We start from the raw sequence: 27,000 nt of genomic DNA, 5'->3' as shown, positions 1-27,000 counted from the left end.
TGCGTGTCAGCCGGGAAGTGAGCGTGTTCGTTGCTGGCACGTAGACGTGACAGTCGGCGCGAAGGGGTTATATTCTTATGTACACAATTATTCAGTATTTTTAACTCTGCTTATGCTCTGTTCAAATTCTTTTTTTATTTTTCATTATATTTACCTTTTTATCAATAGATCGGCCATGATTCTTCAAAAGTCTGGACGTCCAGATGGTGGTGTGATGCATTTAATGAGGCTTCTAGTCGAATTCAAGTTACAAAAAACGAGGTATAGTGTACATTTTCTCTTTAAAGACTATTACTGAATGTTTTTTCTTAGAATTAAATCATGATAGCATTGTTACAAATTAACTCATAAAGGTATATCATAGATTCTGTTGTGTAGTCCTTCTGAACGGTGGCCAGTATTATCTGTAACCTTCGGTATGGTAGTTTTTCACAATGCCGTCAGCAAATCTAGATTTGTTCAATTGGACTGGTTTTATGATATTGAGAACCACATGGAAATGAATGCAATGCCTCATAATGTCAACAGTCAATTTTATCAAAATACAAGTCTAAGATCAGTAGCGTACAATACATGAGTACTATCTCTGTGCAGATGGCTCAAGGCCCTAAAGTCAATCTATAATTTTTCTTGTCCTTTTTTCCCTCTTGATATAATCGAGGAAGGTGTGCATTGAAAGAATACTGACTTCTAGGATTGTCTTAAATGGACCGTAGAAGAGTATAGAGGTTTGTACAGTACTTTTGAATTGCATCTTGCAAAGCAGATCACAGATAGTCCCAGCCTTAAATGTAGCCAGGAAAGGTAAAGTGTGGAGTCAAAATCAGAAAAGATATCATTTCTTCAGAAATCTATCTTTTTTCTAATCAAAAAGTGATATCCTTTCTTCTGCAGAAAATGCATAGTGTGTAGGATTTGATTAGTGGATACTTCCTGAGGAAGGATTGCACTATAGTAATCATACACATTGATGAGCATGACTTTAATGTTTGAGATTCATATATGCTTTTTTCAGACCATAAAGAGATAGAATCATGATGTTCATTAGGCTTATCTTTCTATTTAACTTGATATATGCTAGTGTGTTCATATTAAGGAAAAAGGTTTTCCATAAGAATTCATGGCTTTGTTGAACATACATTTAGTGATTTTTTTTATCTGCCTCATAATGTTGCTAAGCTTTGATACCTGTCAGTACATAAGGAACTTAGCTTTTTGCGGTTTTACATACATGTAATCATTCTTTCAGAATGTTAAAGAGCCTTATTTCATGGTAGAATTCAGGAGCAATTTAGTTCCAGTTATTGCCATGTGTGCATCTCAGAATAATGTGTTTCTCAGTCTAGTTGCTGATGTTACCATGTCCATATGATGATACAGAGCAGGGTTTCATAAACATTTTTCATTCACGACCCCTTTTTATCTCTGGAATTTTTTCACGGACCCCCAGGACCCCATAATATTTACAAAAATTTTGCGGGACCCCATAAGTATTGTGCAAATCCAACACATGAGTGAAACTATCAATTTTTTTCACTTGTACTGTAATATACGATTTCAGTTTTAGGTCATTAACATTAATTTCTAATTTTAAGGCATAGAGCAACGTGAACATTTTAAATACAGACGAAATGACTGCATCATGTGGAAAGCAAGGAAAATGAACGTTTATATTATAAAAAGAATGTGTCGAAACGTTTTCTTTTTTTTCATTGTCTGTATTATCTTATCTTTATCTATTTTCAGATACATTGTGTAAAAACATTTGGTAATTGTAAAATTATTATAATAAATTAAAGAAATATCGAAACTGCTAAAATTTTTGGCGACTCCCTTGAGAGGTCACGACCTTATGTTTAAGATATAGAGTATATAGTACCCGGATATAGAACATTGATGCACGATGCAGGCAGGAAGGCTATTTGAACATTTCTTTTATTGTTGACATAACAACCACAAATAACTTGATGTCAAAAGCATGTCTGTTCCTGTTGAATTACAGTGGATCTTTAAGATTTTTTTAAATGTGTTTGAAGAAAGAAAAATCAGAAGGCGGCAAGCAAGTTGACACCAGATAAGCCAGAAAAAAAATTTGATATGTTTAAGATGAAAGCCCCATTCAAAATGACATAATTTTGTTTTAGCTTTATATTGGTTAATTAATACTAAGTTTTGATACCTGTAATGTGAATATATTTATAATATATGTCATTAGCATTATCCGAGATAATTAAAAGGAAAAGTTAAGGGACTACTGCAAATCAAGTTAGAATTCTGATTTACATGTATAAAAGTACTTATGTATTATCCCATCAACCATGAAAGTTGGCTACCATTGAACCTTGAAAGTTAGTGGAGATCCTGCCAATCTTACTTGAGGAATTCTAGAGAAAGATCTGTATCTCTTCACAATTCACCGGATAGCCTCTGCTGAACAAGCATTCGACGTGCTTCCCTTTTTTCACTTTTTTGCATAACAAGGCTTTTGTCAATTTCTACTATTTTGTTATGCCTTCTGATTGTATCAGAAACTCTGTTTAGAATGATATGAATGCAAACTTCTTGCAAGTAATTGTTCCAATTTATTCCTGCTGTATGGCCTTATCTAGCTTTTCTGTTTTCCATTTAACTGATATTAATTTTCTTCGGCAAGCTGTAAATGAACTGTCGAAAAAGCACTCATCGGCTGTACATGGTTTGCAGTTACGAATTTGATTCTACATCCGTCAACATTTCTTTTCAAGTGGATATTCTCTTTTCATTATTTTTTATTTTGAGTCACCATTGCTTATCCATTTTCAAATAAAATACCATATCCTGTATATTAATGTATGCTTAATTTGATGATTCATTATTTTTCATTTTGAGTCACCATTGTTTATCCATTTTCAAATAAAATACCATATCCTGTCTATTAATGTATATTTTATTTGATACTAGTATCCCATAATAACCCACTATAAAAAGTCCATTGTTTGCTATTCTGTAGAAGGCAAATCACAAGTTTTAACTTTTTTTTTTTTTTTTTTTTTTTTTTTTTTTTTTTCAAAAAATGCATGGGAAAATATAACAGTACTAGTTAATTTATATCCATGTTCATAAAAATAAAAAGTGGTTTATTGAGAATGAATGAAGATTGCATCAAACAAAAGTGCAGATATATTCTTATTCTTAGTTTGCACTAATTTATGCTGCTCGGTGATGATCGGATACTGTGTTAAGTACCTACATATTCTCTTCCTTGAGCTTGCCCCACTACCCTGTCTGTCAGTTCCTCCCCCTCGTCCACCAGCGTTTGAATGGTAAAATCTTTGAATATTGGTAGTTTTTACTTGGGTTCGATTCCAGGCGAATGGGCTGGCTTTATGAGTGTTTTCATGGTTTCATGTGTAACTTGTATATGAGCCAGTTTCCCTTAGAAAATCCTACACGAAGACTTCCCTTCCCTTAGGCAGATATCCTTATTGTACATCACCATCATAATCTACTGGACCGCCCAAAAAAACTCTTTTCCCCGTCACCCCATTCTTTCAGTGCCATATGCTGTACTTACTATGCTGTGTTATAGTATGCCAACCTAGTTGAAGTACCTGGCATTTCCCAGGCTTTACGCAAATTGAAGAGGCTTCATTTAAAAGTGGATGGGGTTGGAAATCACAGGTATACAATGATTTTCTTCTTATTTTGTTCCAAGGTGAATTGTACAAAATTTTATCAAGCTGTATAAGGTATTTTATGTTAGTTAACCAATTTTTAATGTATGGAGCTTTACTATAATGTCTTATTTCTGTTAGTCCTCAAAAGGATGCAAATGAGGTGAGAATATTTAAGGCATGGATTTTGAATGTTTTAGATACAAAACTTTTTGTAGCCATGCTTGCAGTTTTACTTTCTGTCACCAAGCTCTATTAGTTAATATTCTGGCATTAGCCATTTGCTGTCCGAAATTAAAATGCACCATTTTTTTTTATGTTTTAAGCCATCTTAGTTAGACCAAATTTGTAAAGTCTCTGTCACAGAGTTATTTAAATTCTTGATTCAACTTTTTTTTTAATACCCTTAAGTGGCAAAGTTTTTATCATATACACAGCTTGTGCCTTCTATTTAAATTCAAGATGAATAAAAATATTTTATTCAAAACCTTCATAAAATGTTATTGTACATTCTCAGATGCAGCGATAACTCATTTTGCACACTAATAGGGTCTGAAGGACTCTAATACTACACAGTTAGGACCCTTTAATAAAACTGTAGAACTAACATGACAGTATGTAGCGGATTTAGTAAGAACTTTTTTTGTCATTGATTATGTTTTCTTTTGGAAATTACCGCCCACTTTGACTGCTTTCTTCACCATTTTAGAAATGTTCGGGAAAAATGGGTAAAAATCGCTACTAAAATTCTGTTTTATAAGTCTCTACACTATTCTTTAAAGTTGTATAGTTCTAAAGAGTTGATGAACACAGCGTAATGTAAAGGTTTATTAAGAACTGTTAGCAGGAATGCAGCAACAGTGATATGAACCTAAGATGGGTGATGTGATTTAAAAATTGAAGCTATGTAGAAATATGAATATTATTTTTGTAAAAAAATTACAAATTTTTTGCTTAGAATGTATGACTTCTACCGATAAATAACGACAACGTGAACCTAACATGGGTGACACGAGCACAGTGATCTAATATAAACATCCTAAGTGAGGATCTCATGGTGTAGTTTTTTAAACCTTATGAGTACTGTTTCAATACAGTATTCTGACCTTCCTCTTGTTTGAAGGTCAAATGTGTAACATTACATCAAGATCAGAATAAAAATTGTAGATTTTTATTAATTGTTCACACAGAGACAAACACTCTTCTTTATATATGTATATAAATGAATCTAATGTATATATATAAATGATTTTAATAAATCTAACTAGTGTAATTTTATGGCGATAGCAATAAGAAGTGTATCTTGCACCCGTGTTGCTGTCAATAAATATGGCAGCCTTAAGGAGAAGTTTTTGGAGAAGCACAGAGGGAGAACAGAGATCGGCTGTCATGAAGTAATGCACATGTTTGGTCCTGAAATAAAGATTACGTTTGATTGTGTATTATGTCTGGTATGAGAATATTCAATGTGATATGGATAAAGAGGATTGGATAGATACCCACTGGTTTCTACAATTTCATGGTTCTAGTTTTTAATTAATAATAACTGAAATTAGCCTGCATTTATTGTTTTCTGATTGCTTAGTAATTAATAACAGAATAAATTTGAAAGGAAAATTAAATATCTTATGCTTTCCTGAATAACAAAACTTTGCCTCAAGGAATATAAAAGCATTTTAATTTGGACAGTGAAACCCATGTCTTTTAAATCTCTGAGTTTGTTTATTAAATTTGAAAGACAAATATATTGCAGTTTGCTGAGTTTGCTAATTTTTTCATATTGATGAGTTTTCTGATTAAGTTTGAAACATAAATATCTTACGCTTTGCAGAGTGGCAATACAGTTTTACTTATAGCACAATTCCTTATTGTGTTATATACTGTCAAAAGTCATTAATTCGGACACCCATAATCCGGAATGATCTATAATCCAGACCTCAAAGCTACAAACTTTCTGTGCATGCGTCACGTTGAAGCATGCATGTAAGACCTTCACGGCTGCGAATATGCATGTGCGCATGCGCATAATACATTTACACTTGCACGTTTAATGTGTAACGGACAGTATAAGCTAAGCTAAAATTATCTAATTCAGTTAATGTTGCAGATTACGTTGTTCCTTAATCTTCGAATTCGATCCAGCTTATAATTTTTTGCAGACTGTTAGAGCAATTTTATAAAAGTAAGCTTGAACTTTCGATTACGTCAAATAGAATTTCCGATATATATTTACTAATATGTAAAGGATCTACAAAGCGAAAGTATGTTTCGAAGTCCATTAAACATAAAGTGGAATTGCTGCAAAAAATGGATAAAGGCATATTTTTTGTTTCTCTAACCATTCCAAAATCTGTTTATCAATTTCATGCTGCTCTGTGACGCGGGGATGGGGCGGCGCGCAATGAATTGGAAGTTGATCTGTCAGCACTATCCTTTCGATGTACTCCGTCTTTGATATGATTTAAATCAAATTCCTCATCATTATAATTCACTTCCGATTGTGAAGAAAGTGACACAGAGGTTATTGAAAATGAAAAATTTTCGATTGACAAATTAGTCGGTATTCTCGACACAGCAATTATAGAACTTGAACAGCGGAACTTTGTAACTGAACAAGAAATTATGTTTGTTTATAGAATTAAAGAGAAAGTATTGTCACATAAAACAAAGCAACTTAAACAACTTACATTGAAAGAAATGTTTAATAAAATAAACATATAAATATTAAGCTTTTTTTTTGTAAATTTTGATACCCTTTAGATCATAATTGTTCTTTATTTCATAAATTACAGTTTCATATTTTTAATTTTATAATTTCTGCATGCCATCTTACCAGATTTAAACTGATGATCTATAATTCGGAAAAATCAATAATTCGGAATCGCCGAAGTCCCGACGAGTCCGGATTAACGACTTTTGACTGTATACGTGTGTGTGTGTAACATATGTGATATATATATATTATATTATATATGTGTATATGTGTACAATGTATGTGTACATGTAGCACTTAAGAATTCAGGGTAATAAATTCTGAGTAACCTGTAACTAAGTAATGCATTGAAAGCTGATTGTTAATTAATGATGTAACACAAGAATAATGTAGTAATCCAAATCTAAATTCATATTTTACTAAACCTGCAGGAATAAAATACTGTAATGTAATACCCTCCCCAAAAAAAAAACTTGCCGAGCAAAAAAATAAGTGAGCTAAAACACAGTGAAACTTTCGAAGAAAAAGATCTTGAAAATGAAATTGAGGTGTTGCATTTCTTATGACATCCTTTATAAAATTAAGAGGATTCCTGAATTCCCCCTCCTTTTGTTACTGTAGTGCATTTTATTTGTGCTTACTAGGTAGAATATGAATTTAAGATTTGGATTATTGCATTATATATATAATTACAAATTATTTTCCAGTAATTTAGTAAAGTCTTGTGCAGAGCCTAATCTACTGTTAGTCAATAATATGCAAGTGTGTTGTTATATTAGACTGCTATACTTTTTAAATGAGTTCTAAAACCAAGCACTGTTTTATGATATATCAAGAAGAAAAGAAATAACATTTTTAATTCCATTGCTTGCATAGTATGTACCAAAGGTAAATTTCATGTTATATTTTGGTCACTTTAAAAAGTGACCTTCTTTTTGCCCCTTGTTTACAGAATAACAATTTCTATTGAAGAAGTTTGTTAAATTGTAATTTTTTGTCTTTCTTACACGTTAGCCTTAGTCAAATAAATTATTTCTGCTTGCCTTCATATAAAAAACAGAATGCACATTAGAAAAGATGAATTTGAAGATTTTCTGCTCTAAAATTATAGAAACACTCGTTTTATTTGTTATCAACTTGAATATTAAAAGCTTGCATTTAAAAAATATAAAGTTTCAAGAAAAGAAATGCATTTCGGACATGAAGGCCAACGTATTTCGTAGACCTTAAACATGAAACTGAAGCATTATGAAATTCTGCCGAATGTGAAATTTTGAGGAAATATTGCCAGTCATTCCGGCAAATGTTTAAATGAATAGATCATTTTTTATTTAGTTAGATAATAAAGATATATAAATTAAGGATTTAAAAAAACTTAAAACATATATCATATTTCATTTCGTAGCATTACTATTTTTTATCCATTTTCAAAGTCACATATTGATTTTTTTATGCCTTGTGTCCTGTAACTTTGAAAGTACTGCACTTAGTAATCCTTTTTATCAAAATATGAGCAAAAAATAGAACTTGTATCTTTCTTTACAAAAATTAAACTGCCTTATTTGAGAATTAAGGGAATTTTCACTCAGCCAAAATGAACTTTTCACTACTATGTCTTGATGTCATGCTCGTCCATTATTTACACTAAATCAAACTGTTTGGCAACACGGTATACATGTAAATAGTATTACGAGCTCTATAATGGCATTTCAAATCTCTCATTTACTACATTTTTGTAAAATTTAAAAACGTTCCAGTCACTTGAGTTTTCCGATTAGTTAAATGACAGATACTCAGGCTTTTACTGGAATTACCATATTCGCTGGCATATAAGAGAATTTTTTCTTTGAAAATAGGACTTAAAAATGGGGTGCGTCTTATACAATACTCAGTTTTTGATTACATTCATTTCTGGAAATTTCCACTATTCGGAGTTATGCGATATTTTTTGTCTTTCTTGTGGGGTATGGGAATATTGCAGTTACAAAGAGACAGTGGTTAAATCATTTAAGGAGTATGGCATTAGTTATGCACTGGATGCTACCAAGGATAATTTGTTGTATAAGGACTCAGATGCTGATTTAGAAGAGGTTTCAAGTGACTCTTCTTGAGATGAGTGTCTGGGTTTTGATGAAGAAGATTAAAAGAAGATTGGGTATTTTCAGAAAGTATTACCTTGTATTTGTATTTCTTTATATTTAAAATACTGTAAATTCATTATAATGATTAGTAATAAAGTTTTATCCTTCAGAAATGTGTATAAAAAAGAGGGTGTGGCTTATACACCGGCAAATACGGTATATGAAAAAAATTAGATGTGCATAAAATAGAACTGAGGTTTATTTGCGATACGTTACAAAATTCAAGGTTCTTTTCTATTTTACTGTCAATCGAAGTTCCAAGGAAAAAGAATTACCAAGTTTAGATACTCCACCTGAAAAAGTACTTTTAACTAATGAAATTTTAACAGAAATATATATGTATGTATAACTGTGTTAATTTATTTTCAAAAATAAAATTCTTTGTAAAATAATGTCATTTGTTTTTCAGATTGCCAAATCATCAACAGCAGCTAGCATGGCATCAAATACATTATTACAACTTTTCTGCTATATAAACTCAGCCACATATAATTTTAGATGTTGGTGAGCTGCGCAAATCCATTAATTCTGTATTGTTGATTACTGACGAAAAAGGCCTGTGTTTTTCTGTCAGTTTTTCACATTCCACATGGCTACTGCAGTGGCAATTTCATGCCTGTTTTTGCAAATTTGTGTGGAAGGTGAAATGCCTCTTTTGTGAAAGAATGCAATAGCTTTATTATTCAGTTGATGATAGATAGAAAATTTTAATCATTTTAAACCAAAAAAGAGAAAAATTCTTATAAGAAGAAGAAAAAAAAAACACAATTTCACAGTTCTTATTACTTGGTTTTATGTTTAGTTTTTAAACGTTTTAGGTTTAGTTTTTATGCACGAATTATTCCCCTGGGGTGCTCTCCTTCAAAATTTGGGCAGAATTTCACAGTTAGTGTAGTTGGGTCATACAGGATTTATTCACCTGCACAACTAATGGTGAAACTCTGGTGTCCTGTACACTTCAACTTCTATTTGTACCTGTGGAAATTATTGCTATTTAAGAACAAAACGTGTAAAATTTTTACTTTATTTTGGTTATGGTTTTAAGTTTGTTATACCGTTTGACAATAAATGTCACCAAACTGGGCAATTAATCACTACAGTCAATGCAGAAATTATAAAATTAAAAATATCAAACCGTAATTTATGAAATAAAGAACAATTATGATCTAAAGGGTATCAAAATTTACAAAAAAAAAAAAAAAAAGCTTAATATTTATGTGTTTACTTTATTAAACATTTCTTTCATTGTAAGTTGTTTAAGTTGCTTCATTTTATGTGATAATACTTTCTCTTTAATTCTATAAACAGACATAATTTCTTGTTCAGTTACAAAGTTCCGCTGTTCAAGTCCTATAATTGCTGTATCGAGAATACTGACTAATTTGTCAATCGAAATTTTTTCGTTTTCAATAACCTCTGTGTCACTTTCTTCGCTATTGGAAGTGAATTATAATGACGAGGAATTTGATTTAAATCATATTACAGACGGAGCTCATCGAGATGAAATACTACATTTAGTAAGGAATTATAAGTCGAATAAGATAAAAACATCTGCCCTGAAGATAAGGATAGTGCTGACACGTCAACTTCCAGTTCATCCTACGCTGCCCCCCCCCCCCCCGGCTGCAGAGCAGCTTGAAATTGATAAACAGATTTCGGAATCCATTTTTTGCAGCAATTCCACTTTTTGTTTTCGACACATACATCCGCTTTGTAGATCCTCTACATATTAGTAAATATATATCGGAAATTCTATTTGACATAATCGAAAGTTCAAGCTTACTTTTATAAAATTGCTCTAACAGTCTGCAAAAAATAATAAGCCGGGGCCAATTTGAAGATTAAGGAACAACGCAATCTGCAACATTAACTGAATTAGATAATTTTAGCTTAGCTTATACCGTCTGTTATACATAAAACGCGCATGCATAAACGTATTATGCGCATGCACACATGCATATTCGCAGTCGTAAAGATCTTACGCACATACGTCAATGCGACGCATTCGGAGAAAGTTTGTAGCTTTGAGATCCGGATTATAAATCATTTTGGATTATGGGTGTCCAAATTAATGACTTTTGACTGTAGTTGCTAGTAAAACTGGCAAGTACCAAAAAGGAAATATTAATAAGGTATTTTAGTGTATTTTACAATGGGATTTCAAAGTCATTAATGCTATAAAATAGTTAAAATAGCTTTTTTTTAATTTAGTATCCATTAAATTGCATTAACCTGTTTTTATTTAATTTGTAAAACTAATTATCATTTCTTTCTAAGACAGGTGTCTCTATCACCAGTGATAACGGACAGTTGAAACCGAAACCTCTCTTAACAATATCTTCAGCAGCTGGCATGCATGGAAAATTTGTAAAAGTAAAACATAAATATTTCTTTTATTTGGCATATAATATTCCAAGAAAATATTTTTTCGTATATGTATTTCAGATTTTAGCATGCAATAAAATGCCACTTAATGTGAATATCTGCAACTATTTATATAATATTAAAGTGAAAGAAATATTCTTTAATAAAGCAATATAACTTAACTTAATCAATAGAAATAGACAATAAAATATCAAGCATTTCTGTGTAAAACTTGAAAAGGTTTGTCAGTAATGGATTGTTATTTCACAAATGGTCTGTTATCCTTTTTTCTCACCTAGTAATTGTATGATCAGTTTCGTGCTGCAAAAGAATCCCTCATTGGGAATGGCAAACCATCAGGGTTAAAAGTTTCAATGTATTGTTTGTTAATAGCATAGAAATAAAATTTAGTCAACAGTAATTATTGTTAGGTTTCCCTCAACCCTAAATATTTAATGTTAGAGGCAAAATATCAATTATTTTCTATTTGTGGACAAACATGGCATATTTCCATGGGTTATTGTTTGCTAACCCATGCAAATATTTTAATAGTTTTGTTTGCAGTTAACAGAACCCTAAGAATAATAGTTTTGTTTGCAGTTAACAGAACCCTAAGAATTTAACTATTGTCATTAAAAGTCTTTGAATGGCCTTGAAAAAGGTATTTAAATTCTAAACCTAACCCTCAGTCAACCTTCACAAACATTTTGATTCTTGAGATTAATTTGTTTGCTGATATCGTACCACTTCCTCAACAAACTTAGCATTCTTCTTAGAAGTTTTTCATCTTGTTTCCTTAGAGGTATCTGGAAGAAAAATAGTTTAGAACGAGTTGCATACATTTAACATATTCATTTAGCTTGCAAGGTTTCAGACAATTAAATTTATTTCATCTATTATCATAAAGGGGTTCCATTTACTCATTATATTCTTTCCAAATTTTTAAAACTTCCCCATGCTCTCCAGCAAGGCTTACTGATATGAGAGCATGTGTTCATGTAACAAGTGTACAACATTGCTAACTAACTCACATCCTTCTTGTTAGAAACTAGAAATACATAAATACACCCTATGTTCACTTTTCAGATCTGAGATGTTAATTCTAGTGAAAATTAACTTAGTGTTGGCTGGAGAGCCTAACTTTAATTTTTGTTCACTCTCAAGCTACTTTTTACTTTTAATGTATGTTCTGAATGAAAGAGTTAAATCAAGCTCTTGATTTAACTCTTTTCATTCATACACATTTATCTCCATTTACAAACATGCAAAAATACTTTTTTCATTAACACAATTCACAAAAACTTTTACATGTACAATTTCTTTACTTGCCTTAGCTGAAAACAATTTCAAATTAATTACAAGCAACAAAATTTCTGGATTAATGAGTAACGAAGTTGCTTTGCTAATCTGAAAACATGCAAGCATTTTCTAACTCAGGCTGTGATACTAAAAGATCTCATGCATCTTTTGATTGTGTATAGCGGAATAATTTAGCAATTCACTGACAAATGTGATTATCTTTTGAATGGGTTCATGGGTTATAATTTGTTCCTCTTTCTAATATAAATGGTGGGATACTCAAGTTCCTGGGCAAGAAGTGAAATTATTTTGTTTGTTCTAATGAAGAATGCTTAAACAACTTTTTGCTTTTGGGGTTGTGAATTCTTTTATTAAACAGTTCTAAATTTTGCGACTTATCAACATTTTGGTGATCTTAAGCTCAATCTCTATATAAAAATTTTAATTCGGAGATCTGGGAATTTTTCGACAATTTGTTTTTAAAGATTGTAACATTGATCGATTTCATTAAAATAATGGTAGTATATTGAAATTATATTTAAGAAACAGCATTAAATGAAACTTTTTTATTTTTCACTATCCTATTATAAAGTGACATTATTTTCCATTTTGGCGACTTATTATATTCTTGCGTGCTTACAGGTTAACAATAGATTGAATGCACAAGTCCAATAAAAGGTTAATAAAATTTATTCTTATCAAAAGAAATATAACAAAATGCTGGAGTTTTCCTCAGATATATTCGTACAATAACACATAATATAATCAATAGCTATACTTTAAACTACTAAAATGTTTAATAGAACTGAAGAATAAAATGACGTCTTCCACATACATGACATTTATTTAAACTATGAAGACGTTGAACAGCAGAGTAGAAACATGATATTACACAATATTTTGATATTACACAGCGCTTAGCACTTCTCGCTTACATGCAATACTCACCATTGACTTTGGCTAACTGCGTATTAACTAAGTATAAGCAGCAGAGAACTTGCTTATCATGCGCATGCGCTAGGGAAATCAACGGCGGTTGCCAACATACCCCCTTTCGACGTCGATTCTCCTATTCCTGAAAAGTAAAACAAAATAATATTAAACAGTATTCAATCCTATAATTGTACAACAGTTTTGATGTTTAACAGGAGTCAGGGGTTTGGTTAACAGCTCTCATTTCACTGGTAGGTATGTACTGCACATCTAATTCACCGCGTTCATATACTTCACGAACAAAATGATGGCGAATGTCTATGTGCTTTGTATGGGAGTGAAGCACTGAGTTCTTCATAATTTTCTGAGCTCCTTGATTGTCGCAGTATATTGTTGTTGGGTGTTCTATGTTGTAACCCAGCTCCTTCAGGAAACGACGTAGGTAGACGGTTTCTTTGGTGGCCTCAGACAAAGCCATATATTCCGCCTCCATTGAAGATAGAGCTACACTGCATTGTTTGCGTGATTCCCAGGTTATGGCTGAACCACTTAATATATATACAAAACCGGTGTAGGATTTTCTATCATCGACATTTGATGCCCAATCTGCATCCACAAAGGCGATGAGTGGTTTTCCTGTTTTCGTATAAATTAGTCCTTTATCTGGTGTTCCCTTTAGATATCAAAGTATTCTTTTCACAGCATACCAATGTTCTTTTCCAGGATTGTTGTTAAATTGACTTAAGAAATTCACGGCGTATGTGATATCTGGTCTAATAGCTACTGAAAGGTACATTAGCGATCCGATCAGATTTCTAAATGGAACATTTTTCATGTCAGCGATTTCGTTTTTGTTTTTAGGTCTCATCTCTTTTGATAATTTTTTGCTGTTATCTATAGGTGAAGACACGTATTTAGCATTTTCCATATTATACCGATTTAAAATATCATCAACGTATTTCTTTTGAGAAATTTTAATTGAATTCTCATTTTGGTGAAATTCTATGCCTAAACAATAATGTAATTTCCCCAAGTCTTTCATTTTGAAAGCAGAAGCTAAACTATCACGAATTGTTTCATATGTTTGCTTAGAATCGGTGAAAACGATAAGATCGTCTACACAAACGATTATAATAGTTTCACTGTTAAACGTGTTTTTAATATAAACACAATTATCTGAATTAAGAGATTTAAATTTCATAGATTTTAATTTTTCATCCAACTTTTTGTACCACTGACGTCCTAACTGTTTAAGACCGTATAATGATCTCTTTAAAAGACACACTTTATATGAATTAGTTTCATTGCGAAAACCTTCGGGAATTTCCGTGTAGATTTCTTCATATAAGTTTCCATTTACATAGGCCATTACAAAATCTAATCAGTAAACTTTGAGATTGTGTTCTACTGCGTAGGCTAAAACTGCTCTTATGGAACTTAATCTAGCAACAAAGGAAAAGTTTTCAGTGAAATCGAGACCAGGGATTTGAGTGCACCCTTTGGCAACTAGCCTAGCTTTGTATTTTTCGATAGCCATTTACTACCAATAACTTTCTTGTTTTCAGGTCTTTTTACTAATTTCCAAGCCTTTTCTTGAACAAGCGAGTTATATTCTAACAGCATGGCATTAAGCCAATCTTCAGCATATGGTCCATTTAATGCTTCTTGCATAGGCCGTAGGATTCATTCACCATCCATCGTAGGATTAATGCTTTCTCCAACAACATTTTGAGTTTGTTTATTTTTATTTACAAATGTATAGTGATATTCCTTTTTAGGCCTTTCTGGCAAACCTGTTTTTAGTTTCTTGGGTCTACCAGGCCCCCTTTAATCAGGATAGGAAGCATTGATTCGCTATCTAAATCACTTCCGCTTTCCTTTTCAGCTTCAGAGTGAAGTGGTGACACGCTACCGTCCAGAGGTGATGATTTTTCACAGCATGTTTTATTTATAATTTTTTCCTCCGGAGCGAAAGGCAGATTTATTTCTTGCTCTGAGTCATAACTACAGTGGTTTTCAAACTCATTAATAAATTTTATGCCTCTGCTTATTATCACTTGACATGCCTCAGGATCCCAAAGTCTATATGCTTTTGATTCATCAGAATAGCCAATAAAAATACATTCTTTAGATCGAATATCAAATTTGCCTATTCCTGGCCTTTTATTTAACAAAAATGCTTTTTGGCCAAAGGTTCTGAAGTGAGAGACAGCTGGTACTCTGCCAAACATTGCTTAAGGTGTTTTTATTTTGTTTAAACCTCGTGTTGTGCAGCGATTTCAAATGTAAGCAGCCGTATTGATGGCTTCGGCCCAGAATTTCTGAGATAGATTGGATTGCAATAACAAACATCACGCCATTGAAACTAAAGTGCGATTTAATCTTTCGCCGGCGCCGTTCTGGGCTGGCGTGTAAGGAGTGCTTATTTCGTGTTTTATTCCCGCATTATTAAGAAATTTATTAAAGTGTTTCCCTAAATATTCTAGCGCGTTATCGGTTCGCAGGATTCTGATTTTAGAGTTAAGTTTATTTTCAAAAGATGCTTTAAAATTTCTGAAAGCTTCTTTAACCTCATCCTTAGATTTCAGAAAATAAACATGAACATATTGAGATTTATCATCGATAAATGTTGCGAAATAAAATGATCCACCTATTGATTTGGTTCTCATGGGACCACACAAATAAGAATGAATTAGATTCAACAATTCAGTACTTCTATATTCAGATTCTTTGGGAAAGGGGGTTGCGGTTTGTTTACCCTGAATGCATACCTTACAAGTAGAGAGTCATTTTGAGAAAAAGAAAGACCTCTAAACATGTTATTTATTTGAAGTTTTTTAAGATCGTTTTCATTTAAATGGCCAAATCTTAGATGCCACTGATCTATTTCTTTGGCAATTGATACAGATTCAAATATTGGCATAACAAAATAAAGATCATTTTTGCGTTTAGCTAAAATTACTGTTTCGTTATTAGAATTAATTATTTGAGCACATTTTTCTTTGAAAATTACTGAAAGATTATTTTCAGTTACTTTAGAAACTGAGATTAAATTATTTTTCAAATCAGGTAAACACAATACATTTTTGAGTTTGATATTTTCAGTTTTAGAACCTATGCGAACTTTAAATTTCACAGTTCCTTTTCCAATAGCTTTAACTATTTTATCAGCAGCTTTGCTGTTACGCATATGCGATGTTGCACCACTATCCAGACAAAAAATGTCTTTAGAATTACTATTAGTGTGTGTTACGGCTTTTTCTTGTTCTAAGGAATTCTGATTTTCTGCAGACATCGCAGTTTCACTGAGGCGTTTGCTTTTAGTTTCTTTATTTTTCTTCCTACATTCCAATGCTCTATGCCCATAGATATGGCAGAAGTTGCATCTGTAGTTAACTGAATACTGTTTCGGTTTGCAGACTTATTTGGTTTCGGTTTAGGAACCGGTCCTTGAGTATACTCCCGATCTTTTGAATAGAACGTGTGTTGTGGTTCAGAAAACGATGAATCTTTATTTTTGCGAGCGTTAGCTTCTTCCAACAGTTTCATTTTCAGCACTTTTGGAGAAGGCAGTTCATCACGAGATTTGATGGCTATTCGAAAGCTGTCATAAGAGTCCGGTATGCTATATAAAAGCAATATTGTAAGCAAATCATCTGCAATGTTTATTTCCATTTCTTTCAATTTATCCGCAAGAATGAAAAAATCATTTAGATGATCAGTCATTTGTTTTGAATTACTCATTTTTGTAAAAATCAATTTTTTTAGAATTGTGTCCTTTCAAGCTGGTCCCTTAGATTCATAAATAGAATACAATTTACTCCACAGTTCATGAGATATTACACAATACTTTACTTGTGGAAGTTCACTGGTTAAGATGGATAGGATTATATCCACTCATGCTTTATGGTCAGTAGTTTTTCATTTAGCAAATTCTTCAACACCAGGTTCTGGTTTCGGAATTTTCCCAGTTACAAAGTCCCAATGATCATTTTTAATCAGTGTTGCTTCCATTTGCAACTTCCACGTGTCAAAGTTGTTCTTGTTTAACTTTTCAATTGAAACTGCATTTGTCCTCGTCATTTTGATTTTGGTCGACGCAGCTTGGCTTGCTGAAAGAATTTAACAATGGTGGTTGGACTGCATAGTTAAGCGCTATCTGGGCCCATAACCTATGAAGAATAAAATGACGTCTTCCACATACATGACAAATATTTATTTAAACTATGAAGATGTTGAACAGCAGAGTAGAAAAATGATATTACATAATATTTTGATATTACACAGTGCTTAGCACTTCTCGCTTACATGCAATACTCACCATTGACTTTGGCTAACTGCGTATTAACTAAGTATAAGCAGCAGAGAACTTGCTTATCATGCACTAGGGGAATCAACGGCGGTTGCCAACAAGAGCACAATCCACACCGCAGAGAAAGCTAATCCAATCAGCAATAATAGCAACAGCTAACTAAATAACTGAGCTGACATGTGCTCTGTCTGGCTTTTTATAGCTTTTACTAGAACGTGAGACAGTTCTAGCAATTTCTGGAAAACAGAAAGAGTAGAAATATGATTGCAGCTAACATACTAGTCAATTACATGTATTCAAATTAAATATCAACTACAGAGATAAACTTTTATTCAATGTTAAATGCACATGCTCTCTTATTTTTACTTTTCCAGTGTAGCTTTCTCTTTAAATTTGTCACGCTCTGCATTGTACGGGGAAATAAAATAATTTTAATTATAATTCTACTGAAAATATCTAACTAAATTCGTAACAATATAGTATTTTGAATATGAAAAAACAAACAAGATAGTAAATGCTGTATACACTTTATGAAACAATTCTTAGCAAAAGCAAAGTAGCTATGTAATTAATTGAAAATAACTTCCTTGTAATTTTTTGAAGTTAATATTTATTAGGCCCACAATTCTAGAATATTCCAGAAAAATGTGACAAAATGAAAAATATCTTCAGGGTATTGACATATAATGGATGTATTTTACATAAAGTTTGTGATGAGTTTTTTACTTTTTGGAAGAACAATGAAAACATATTATTTGAATGTTTTACTTCTGATACTAGAAGTCTTTTTCTTAACATGTTTATCTTCCCTTTATTTTCTCTACTTTTCAATGGACCCAAGCATGAAAAATATCAATAATACTTCTGACCTTATAACATGGACAGGCATTTATAGAAAATGTTTTTTCTATTAATAAAGAAATTGAAAACTGACAATTTAAAAGATTCACATTATATGTCTCAATGCATGATACACACTGTTGGCACTAGGCATTTTCCCACCTGTTGCAATCTCTGTGGATCCTAAATTCTGCTTTTAATGTCTGTCTTAAATTCTAAAAGTTTTGCCATTTCAAGATTTCGTTGCTCAGTGTGTCACTACATTCTAAATATTCTATCACACCAGCCCTTACATATATAATTTCATGTTTATTCTGAACGTTCATATTACTAAAGAAATAAAATTAGCAGCTTTTTCTATACATTCTAAATGCATTTAGATTTTTAGAATAGCAAAAATCTTTAATTTAAAACCGAAAAAGTCTAAAATGAAGAGGAAACATATTGAAGAAAGAAAGTGAATACATAAAGAGAAAGAAACTTATTCTTCAAAGGTATATACAGTTATTATTATGTAAATTAACCCATTGTTTAGAATTTCAGCCTTTACTATAACTTCACCTTTCTATTTTCTCACCATAATGGTAATCAGATAGTTTTTAAACTGAGGTTTTGGGATTGTAAGACAGAGTGTGTTTCTGGTCTCTACTTGCACAGTGCATTAGTTCCTGCTAGCTCTGATAATTGGTAATTATTCATCTTTGCATTGTCACTGCCTAGATTTGAATTTGTTACCACCATAGAGTTATTGAGCCAGCTTAGATTAAAATTAAATTTTGTAGTCGTTGATTAGCAGTCCACATTTTTAGTTTGAATTTGACTGTTTCTGTTTAAATATATCATCATAAGCTATAGTTGATTTGGTTAGCATAACAACATGCCTTTATATTTTGAGTTCTTTTTAAATAAGAAATTTATTTAAACCTTCATCTGACTTTGTGATTACTTTCGTTACGATAATTTGCTTCATGTCTATCCGGGATTTGGGACTACAGTCAAAAGTCATTAATCCGGACTCGTCGGGACTTCGGCTATTTCGGATTATCGATTTTTCCGGATTATAGATCATCATTTTAAATCTCATAAGATGGCATGCAGAAATTCTAAAATTAAAAATAGGAAACCGTAATTTATGAAATAAAGAACAATTATGATCTAAAGGGCATCAAAATTTACAAAAAAAAGCTTAATATTTATTTGTTTACTTTATTAAACATTTCTTTCAATGTAAGTTGTTTAAGTTGCTTCGTTTTATGTGATAATACTTTCTCTTTAATTCTATAAACAGACATAATTTTTTGTTCACTTACAAAGTTCCGCTGTTCAAGTCCCGTTAATTGCTGTGCCGAGAATACCGACTAACTTGTCAATCGAAATTTTTTCGTTTTCACTAACCTCTCTGTCACATTCTTCATGTCTTTATCCATTTTTTGCAGCAATTCCACTTTTTGTTTGATGGACATCGAAACATACTTTCGTTTTGTACGATCCTTTGGGAGCTCCAGAATCGAAAATTCTATTTGACATAATCGAAAGTTCAAGTTTACTTTTATAGTATTGCTCTTACAGTCTGCAAAAAATAATAAGCCGGATCCAATTCGAAAATTAAGGAACAACGCAATCATCAACATTAACTGAAATAGCTAATTAGATAATTTTAGCTTATACCATCCGTTATACATAAAACGCGCATGCGAAAACGTATTCTGCGCGTGCGCACACGCAAATGCACAGACGTAAGAGGTCTTACGCGCATGCGTAAACGCCTATGCGCATGTATCAACACGGCGCAGGCGCAGAAAGTTTTTAGCTTTGAGGTCCGGATTATAGATCATTCCGAATTATGGGTGTCCGAATTAACGACTTTCGACTGTATTTAACTTTTACCAGATCAAATAAAACTTCATAGACAGATTGTCAAGAGATTGATAAGTTAGGAGATAAAGCACGCAGAAACTAATGGGAACATTGGTTTGTGTATTGAAAACAAATTTCTAATTGTTAGAAAAGGTGCTTAAAGAGAAGGAAATTGATATAAATTAGCCAAAATGTCTGGAAAGGCTTCAAATTAAAAAAGGCGCATATATATTTTGTTGTGTGTTGTTGCTACAGAGCATAAATTTTTTGTAAGTAATTATCCTAATATTGTTTAAGAATCATTTTCATAAATTGCATGTATTTTAAACTGTGAAATGTTACTAGATTGTGATTTGAATTTGGCTTTTTTAGCATATATTTTTTAAAAATAAATAAAATTTAATAATGGCCATGTAAATTTATAATGACTAAGGGTTATCTAACTACTTATTTAATTATTTTTAACTAATTGCTCGCCCTTAAAAGTTACTCACTTTAATATGCAGAGATAACCCTTAAAAGTCATCTCTGCATATTAAAGTGAGTTATTGCCTGTGGTTACAAGATACAGCATAAAAATGAAAAAATTAATGTAAAACTTATCTTTTGGATCTAGTGAGACTTAATACAAACAACTTCTAACGTCTGCTGCTTTAGTGGCTTATTGGAAACTTAAAGTATATTCACTGGGTTACAACCCCAGGAACTGTGCCCGAAGCTATGACACTAACTGCATCAGAGTGACAGAACACAGTTAACTTTCAAAACTTGCCAACCGTGCTTACTTCAGGCTTTCAAGTTTGTTATGATCAGCAGGCATCTCGCTGCCAAGTAACAGTGGTGGCAACAGCAGTGGTCTGCAGTTAAGAATCATGCTGATTATGATTTTACTTCTCATTTTAACCAATGCAGTTTGACATGAAATCTGCCTGTTATTTACTAAACCATTAGACTGAGCAAGTATGTGAAAAAATGAGACATAAAATCAACATAAAGCTAACTGTTAGTAAATAAAATGTCACTAATCTTCTTTCAAATATGCCCAGTTATTATAAGTGTAAACTGTTAGTAAATAAACTGTCACTAATCTTCTTTCAAATATGTCCAATTATTATAAGTGTAAAATATTTAATGCTACTTGATAAATTTTATAAAGTTGATTTTATTCTCAAATTTGTTTTATAATTATGCTTATTAATAATAATGATGCATCCTACTTATCTGCTTTATTCCCAGGATGTTATTACAAAAGTGAAGCTCAAGTGTAGATAATATCTTTAATTGAATTTATTCAGTTCCCATTTTGATAAGTTTTTTTTTTTTTTTTATTAATGGTCCTTAAAAGTACTTAATTTACATGTGCAGAAATGCGTACGAACCCTGCAGTAGCAGAATCACTCGTGTCCCTAACCTTTCCACTCTAACACTTTAAATACTCTTGTTTATTGTATACTTAATTTGTACCCTAGGGAGGAAATGTGAGGGAAAGTAAGAGAATTCAGGAAAGGCTCACAACTTAAAATATTATTAGTGAAACTAAATAAAACCCTACAGTATAACATACATTTAAATGCATAAAATTGCTCGAACAACTTAAATACTGGATATGATGATTATAAAGAAGTGGTGTTACTCCTCAAATTGAATTTAAATATATAGTGTGTGAGGGATTACTTGAGTAATTTAATTATGATTGAGAGCAAAACAATGTAAATGTTCATGGCTTTCAAGACAGAGCACATTAAATATCCATGACATATGAAGACATAGATTTAAGGTTGTTATCCAGTTTAAAGCTGATTCTTTCAGTAGGCAGTTCACAGCATCATATAACAAGCTTCAAGCAAATGCATCAGATTTGCTGTTGCAAAATAATAAAATTTATTTCACGAAAGATGCCCATGACCAATTAGTCATGGCTACGTGCACTGAAGAATCCGTGCAAGAAATAGGGCCTAAAAATATAAGTTTTTTCTTCCTCTATAGCAGAGTTGGCCAAACTTCATGTCAGTAAGAGCCACACATTTGAATTCAGGAAATCTAGAGCCGCATCTAGATTTTCTAAAAGCCACAAGTTCATATTTACATCATTACAGAAGTAGTGGAGGAGGTTTTAAAAAGAAATAAATCCCTGATAAATTTATAAAAAGAGTCTAAACTAATTAATTACTTCTTTTGTGGACACTGAATAGTTTTAGTTTACCATATTTTATAAATATATTTTATATGCACGAGCCACACAAATTGCCTGCGAGAGCCGTATCAGGCTCACGAGCCACACTTTGGACACCCCTGCTCTATAGTTTACTGTGATGACCAGTTGAGATTCAAAAAAAAAAAAAAAAAAAAAAAAAAGATGCAACCAAGGCAAACACTGGAACAGAAGCTCAGTTCATTCAGAGCTTAGCATATTGATACAGTCATGGCATAGACGGGGGGTTTTCTCAAAGTTCTTTGTAGTACTGCAAGAAACCAGCTACAGCCTTCAAACCCATGTAGGGGAATTGATGCTCAATTTCCCGTCTAGTAATTGACATATTGTTGTCCATAAAAATGATAAAGCAAAATATAGACATGTTTAGCCAGGATGATTTTTTCACATGCTGAGTAGTAGGCAGTAGAAGGCCTTTTACCAACAAAAAAATCCAATCTGGTGACAACCTGCAATAATGCATATGCTTTTAATTTTTTTTCCTCCAAGTCAGAGATTGTATGGTGTGCTTCCCGTTTTACAGACAATCATCTGGAACCCTTCAATACACCAGCCAAATTTTGTTTTGTTAAATTGAAGCAAAACTGTCAAGATCATCAAAAGGGTGAATAAAATGTTTTTCAGATGCCCCTAGTCTCAGCAGAAAATGTGAGTCAACCATAGTATTGACGGTCCACATTTGTAATCAAAATATTGCTGTCTAATATACTACAGCACATGCTTTTTATCATTTATATATATATATATATGTGATGTACCAGCTTTTGTCATAGCATAAATTATCAGACGATAAGTTTTAAAAAACAAGATCTATTTATTATATTTCAGGAGAAAATAGCAGTTACAAAATCAGATATCTGTAGTAAATAAAAAAGAATTACTAATAACGTTTTGTATGAAGTTTACTGCATCGTGACATTAAAGAAAAAGCCCCCGATATTCTTTTGCGAGTCCTTTTATAGCCTCTGGAAAGGCAGAGCTTCCAAGAAATGACGTCAGCCATTCCAGTTTGCTTTAAATATTTCCAGAACATTTTATAACTGTACGTGTAGAAAAGGCGGGAAAGAAAACTTGACTACGGGGCTGTGAATTTAATTCCACGTACTTTCAAATAAGAGACCATTGCCATTAAAAAATTAAAAGAACATACAATTAGAATTTTAAGTGTATTCTTGACTATGGAATTTTATTATTACATATATATTATATTCATATATATTATTTCAACTCTTGAAACTAAATATTTAGGGTTGGGTTATACCTTTCATTAATTGATGTTAATTAAATTTTATTTCTGTGCTGCTAATGAAATAAAGCATATATTTAAAAAAAATATATGTAATCAATCAGCTGCAAAATGTCGTTTCAGTATCACATTTAGATTGCACTTATGTGACACAGCACTGGATCAACTCAAGAAAGTACCTGTCTTTTAAGCAGCATCCTCCGCTTCTTCTTTTCACAAAATAAGATATGTTAGGAAAACTTTGGAGAAGGAACATGCAGTTCTTCATCCTTCAGTGTCACCTATCTTGTTAGTTCACAAGAAGGATGACTCAATCCAATTTTGTGTTGGCTGCAGACATCTAAATGAGATTATAAAGAAAGATTGTTATTTTTTGTCTAGAATCATTGATATCTTAAACACAGAAGCCAGAAACAAATGGTTTTCCATTTGAAGCTACTGACAATTAGAAATAGGCACCAAAGATTGCGAGAAGTTGCGTGTAATGCTGATCAAGAGCATTATGCTGGTCAAGAGGCAGTTTAATATGATGTCTTTCAGATCCCACCTATATTTAATCATCTATTGCAGACAATTTTGAAAGGTGATTTGCGTTATTTGATTATGAGAAAACACACTGTCCAAAAGTAGGGTTTCCTTTGAGGAGAACTTTCTGACTTTTATCTGTATAACAAAATCCATGAAAATGCTTGTGTAACCACTCCATAGTGGGGTTTCAAACCCCAATCAAACTACCTGTGTACAGCAGCTTTATTGTTTGGGCACTTAACTGGGCCCCAAGTTTTGAAAAGAGTCAACATTCGTCATAATTATGTCATATTCTTAATCAGAAGTGGCAAAGTCCTGACTCATTTCAGCACTAATGGAGAATTTCTTACAATTATTTTGTAAGAAATAATTTGTTTTTCCTAATCTTAAACTGCAGATGTCTCATCTCAGCCATATTGGAAAATTCTTCCCTCTGATGTTGTAACTGTAATCATAAACTGCAGAGGTCTTCCTCATGTAAGTGCAATATTATGCCACTAATCACAAACTTTCGTCAAAAGTTTCTCAGTTTTGAGACAACACTTATCCTTTTCTGTCATCAATACAGCTGTTTTAAGTTTTTCATTATTATCCACCAACGCTTCAATTATTCTCATTTCGTATTAGTTGAAGGTGTTACATTTTTTCATCTGTATTTTATCATTTATTAAAACTTAGTTTTTTATTATCTTTTCAGAAATATAGCTTTAGGTTTATTTTTTATGACATGACCCTATGTTTGTCTGATGACTACTTTTCTTTAGTAATTCATTTGCACTTATATCTATATCTTACATGTTGTGAATGATTGCAGTGCTCAACTCGAAGAAATAACATAACTTCTTAGCCCCTAAAAATTCCTTAATTGCAGGAGTTCATTTAGATACAGTTTTTATTGAAATTAATACAAGCTCAGTATGCTTTAAGGATACATTTATATTGTATGCTTTGTAACTGGAAATCAGAAGAATACTATTATTTTGAATTCTTTATCCCTTTTCAAAATCCATTCATTTAAAATTCCTGTTGTCATATATGCCATTAAATCTTAACAGTTTAATAATTTAATTTTATCACTTTGGTGTTGAATTTTTATATCCCATGGATTTCATAGTTTTGCTGTATTATTAGATAAGTTTTTCTTTCCATGCCAATTAGGAACTAAATGAGAAAATTTCATTTACATTAAAGGAAATGAATGAACTGAATGCATTAAAGGAAATGATTGCTCAAAATCTGCCTTTTAGTATCTGCCTCCTATTTATTCAATTTAAAAAAAAAAAAAAAAAAGAAGAAGAAGAAGAAAAAGAAAAACCTGCCAATTCTCAAATGGATAGTTTACATAATTTTAATGCAAAGTATTATGGAACATTCATTAGCATAACAGAGCTACTTCACTACTTGAACAGAATGTGGTGTGTCATTTCAATGCAATTTAGTGTCAGCGCTAATATTTTTCAAATTTGACTGACACTCAAAATTATTTTCTTGTTGCTGTAACAGATGATCTTGTTTAAAGAATTGCTAATTTCACTGAACAGTGCTAATAGCATAAAATGTATATGTGAAATTTTCTCTTTTTTCTAAACATGACCTCTTTTTTTTTTTTTTTTTTTTTTTTTTTTTTATTATAATTTTTAAGATTTTACTACAGCGCAGTTTCTTTACAATGAAAACTATTCGTGATTCCATTAAATTTGTTTTAATAGAGCTCAAACATTAGTTTTAAACCCCTTGATTTCATGCTTATGAATCTCATCTCACCCAACTGTGGCCAAATTGATATACTTCAATAATTGTGTTTCAACCACATTTCAAATCTGCGCCAAAACAGGTTAACATTTCATGGTTTCTTTAAGTGAAAGTCAATTTACTTTAGAAAACTTCCCATCTTTTAGGTGGATAACCCACACATACCTTTCTCTGTTTCAAGTAACTGACAAGCACCATCTTTAATGAAGAATTCTCCCTTTCAAGTTCCATGTATTGTTATCATATACCATGCTGTGTTTTCTGAATGGAAAATTTTTTAGTGCTGTGTCATTGATCAGCAGCCTTTTCCAAAAGAACATTTTGTTAACTTTTCAGTAAATTCCAGCTGCAGCATACTTTTCCGTGACTCACTGATCTTTTCACATGGGAAATATTTGAAAAACTCATGGTAGTAGTAAGAAGGTGCCAAACTTCCGTCTAATATCATATACCTGGTCATCGTTAGAAACTAGTAACATTACTTGATAATAGCATGCCATAATCGGGGAAATTGGGGATTTTTTATTTAATTTCTTTCTTACTTTTAAAATTAAAGTGTTCTTGTACTGTAAAGATGTAAATCTTGAGCTTTGAAGATATAAATGAGAGTATGCATCTTGCATCTATTCTGTTATTCCAGATTAATCTAACCTGAATAATAAAATGTGTTACATTAATTAAAATGACACAAAACCATCATTTAACTTATTTACTGAGCGTTCTGAAAATATTTGTTAAAAAAATACTTTTATTTAGGCTGAGACAATGAATGAAAGTAAGGAATTGCCTCTTCTTTCGAGTAATGTTGATGAGCTTGCAAGTTCTCAAATAAGGTTAGTACCTGGAATTACTTTTGAGTAATTAACCTGTGTCAAAATAACCATTTTATTATGTTATTTCTAATTAATTTTGCCTTATTCTTTTGCTTTTAATTTTTTTTAATATAGGCATGATGATTATTTGTATAGAAAATGTGAAGCTTTAAAAAAGGGGTAGTAAGTATATTTAATGTTAATGTTCATAGAATGTTAAGAAATACCAAATAATGATAACAATAATTCTGATATATAACATAATAATGCTGCTATGGAGAACATATAAATATGGATGGAATAGGGCTTTATTGTTAAATTTGTTTTGTAATTTAGCT

General features: G+C 31.9%; 1 protein-coding gene across 2 annotated transcripts in view; it reads left to right on the top strand.

The window, feature by feature from the left end:
• Positions 1–27,000, top strand: part of LOC146996607 (G patch domain-containing protein 4) — a 55,025-nt gene that overhangs the window by 25,895 nt on the left and 2,130 nt on the right. For both annotated transcript variants that reach the window (XM_085821244.1, XM_085821245.1), the window contains 4 exons: positions 169–261; positions 10,785–10,880; positions 26,607–26,683; positions 26,798–26,845. In XM_085821244.1, coding sequence (XP_085677370.1) covers positions 169–261; positions 10,785–10,880; positions 26,607–26,683; positions 26,798–26,845 — 314 coding nt within the window. The remainder of the gene's footprint in view (positions 1–168; positions 262–10,784; positions 10,881–26,606; positions 26,684–26,797; positions 26,846–27,000) is intronic.

The sequence above is a fragment of the Stegodyphus dumicola genome, chromosome 7 (genome assembly GCF_044657685.1).
Source record: "Stegodyphus dumicola isolate Sdum_Otavi_A_Nest chromosome 7, ASM4465768v1".
NCBI classification, from domain to species: Eukaryota; Metazoa; Arthropoda; class Arachnida; order Araneae; family Eresidae; genus Stegodyphus; species Stegodyphus dumicola.
Note: the sequence above shows the minus strand (reverse complement) of the source record. Positions and strands in the feature narration are given on the sequence as shown.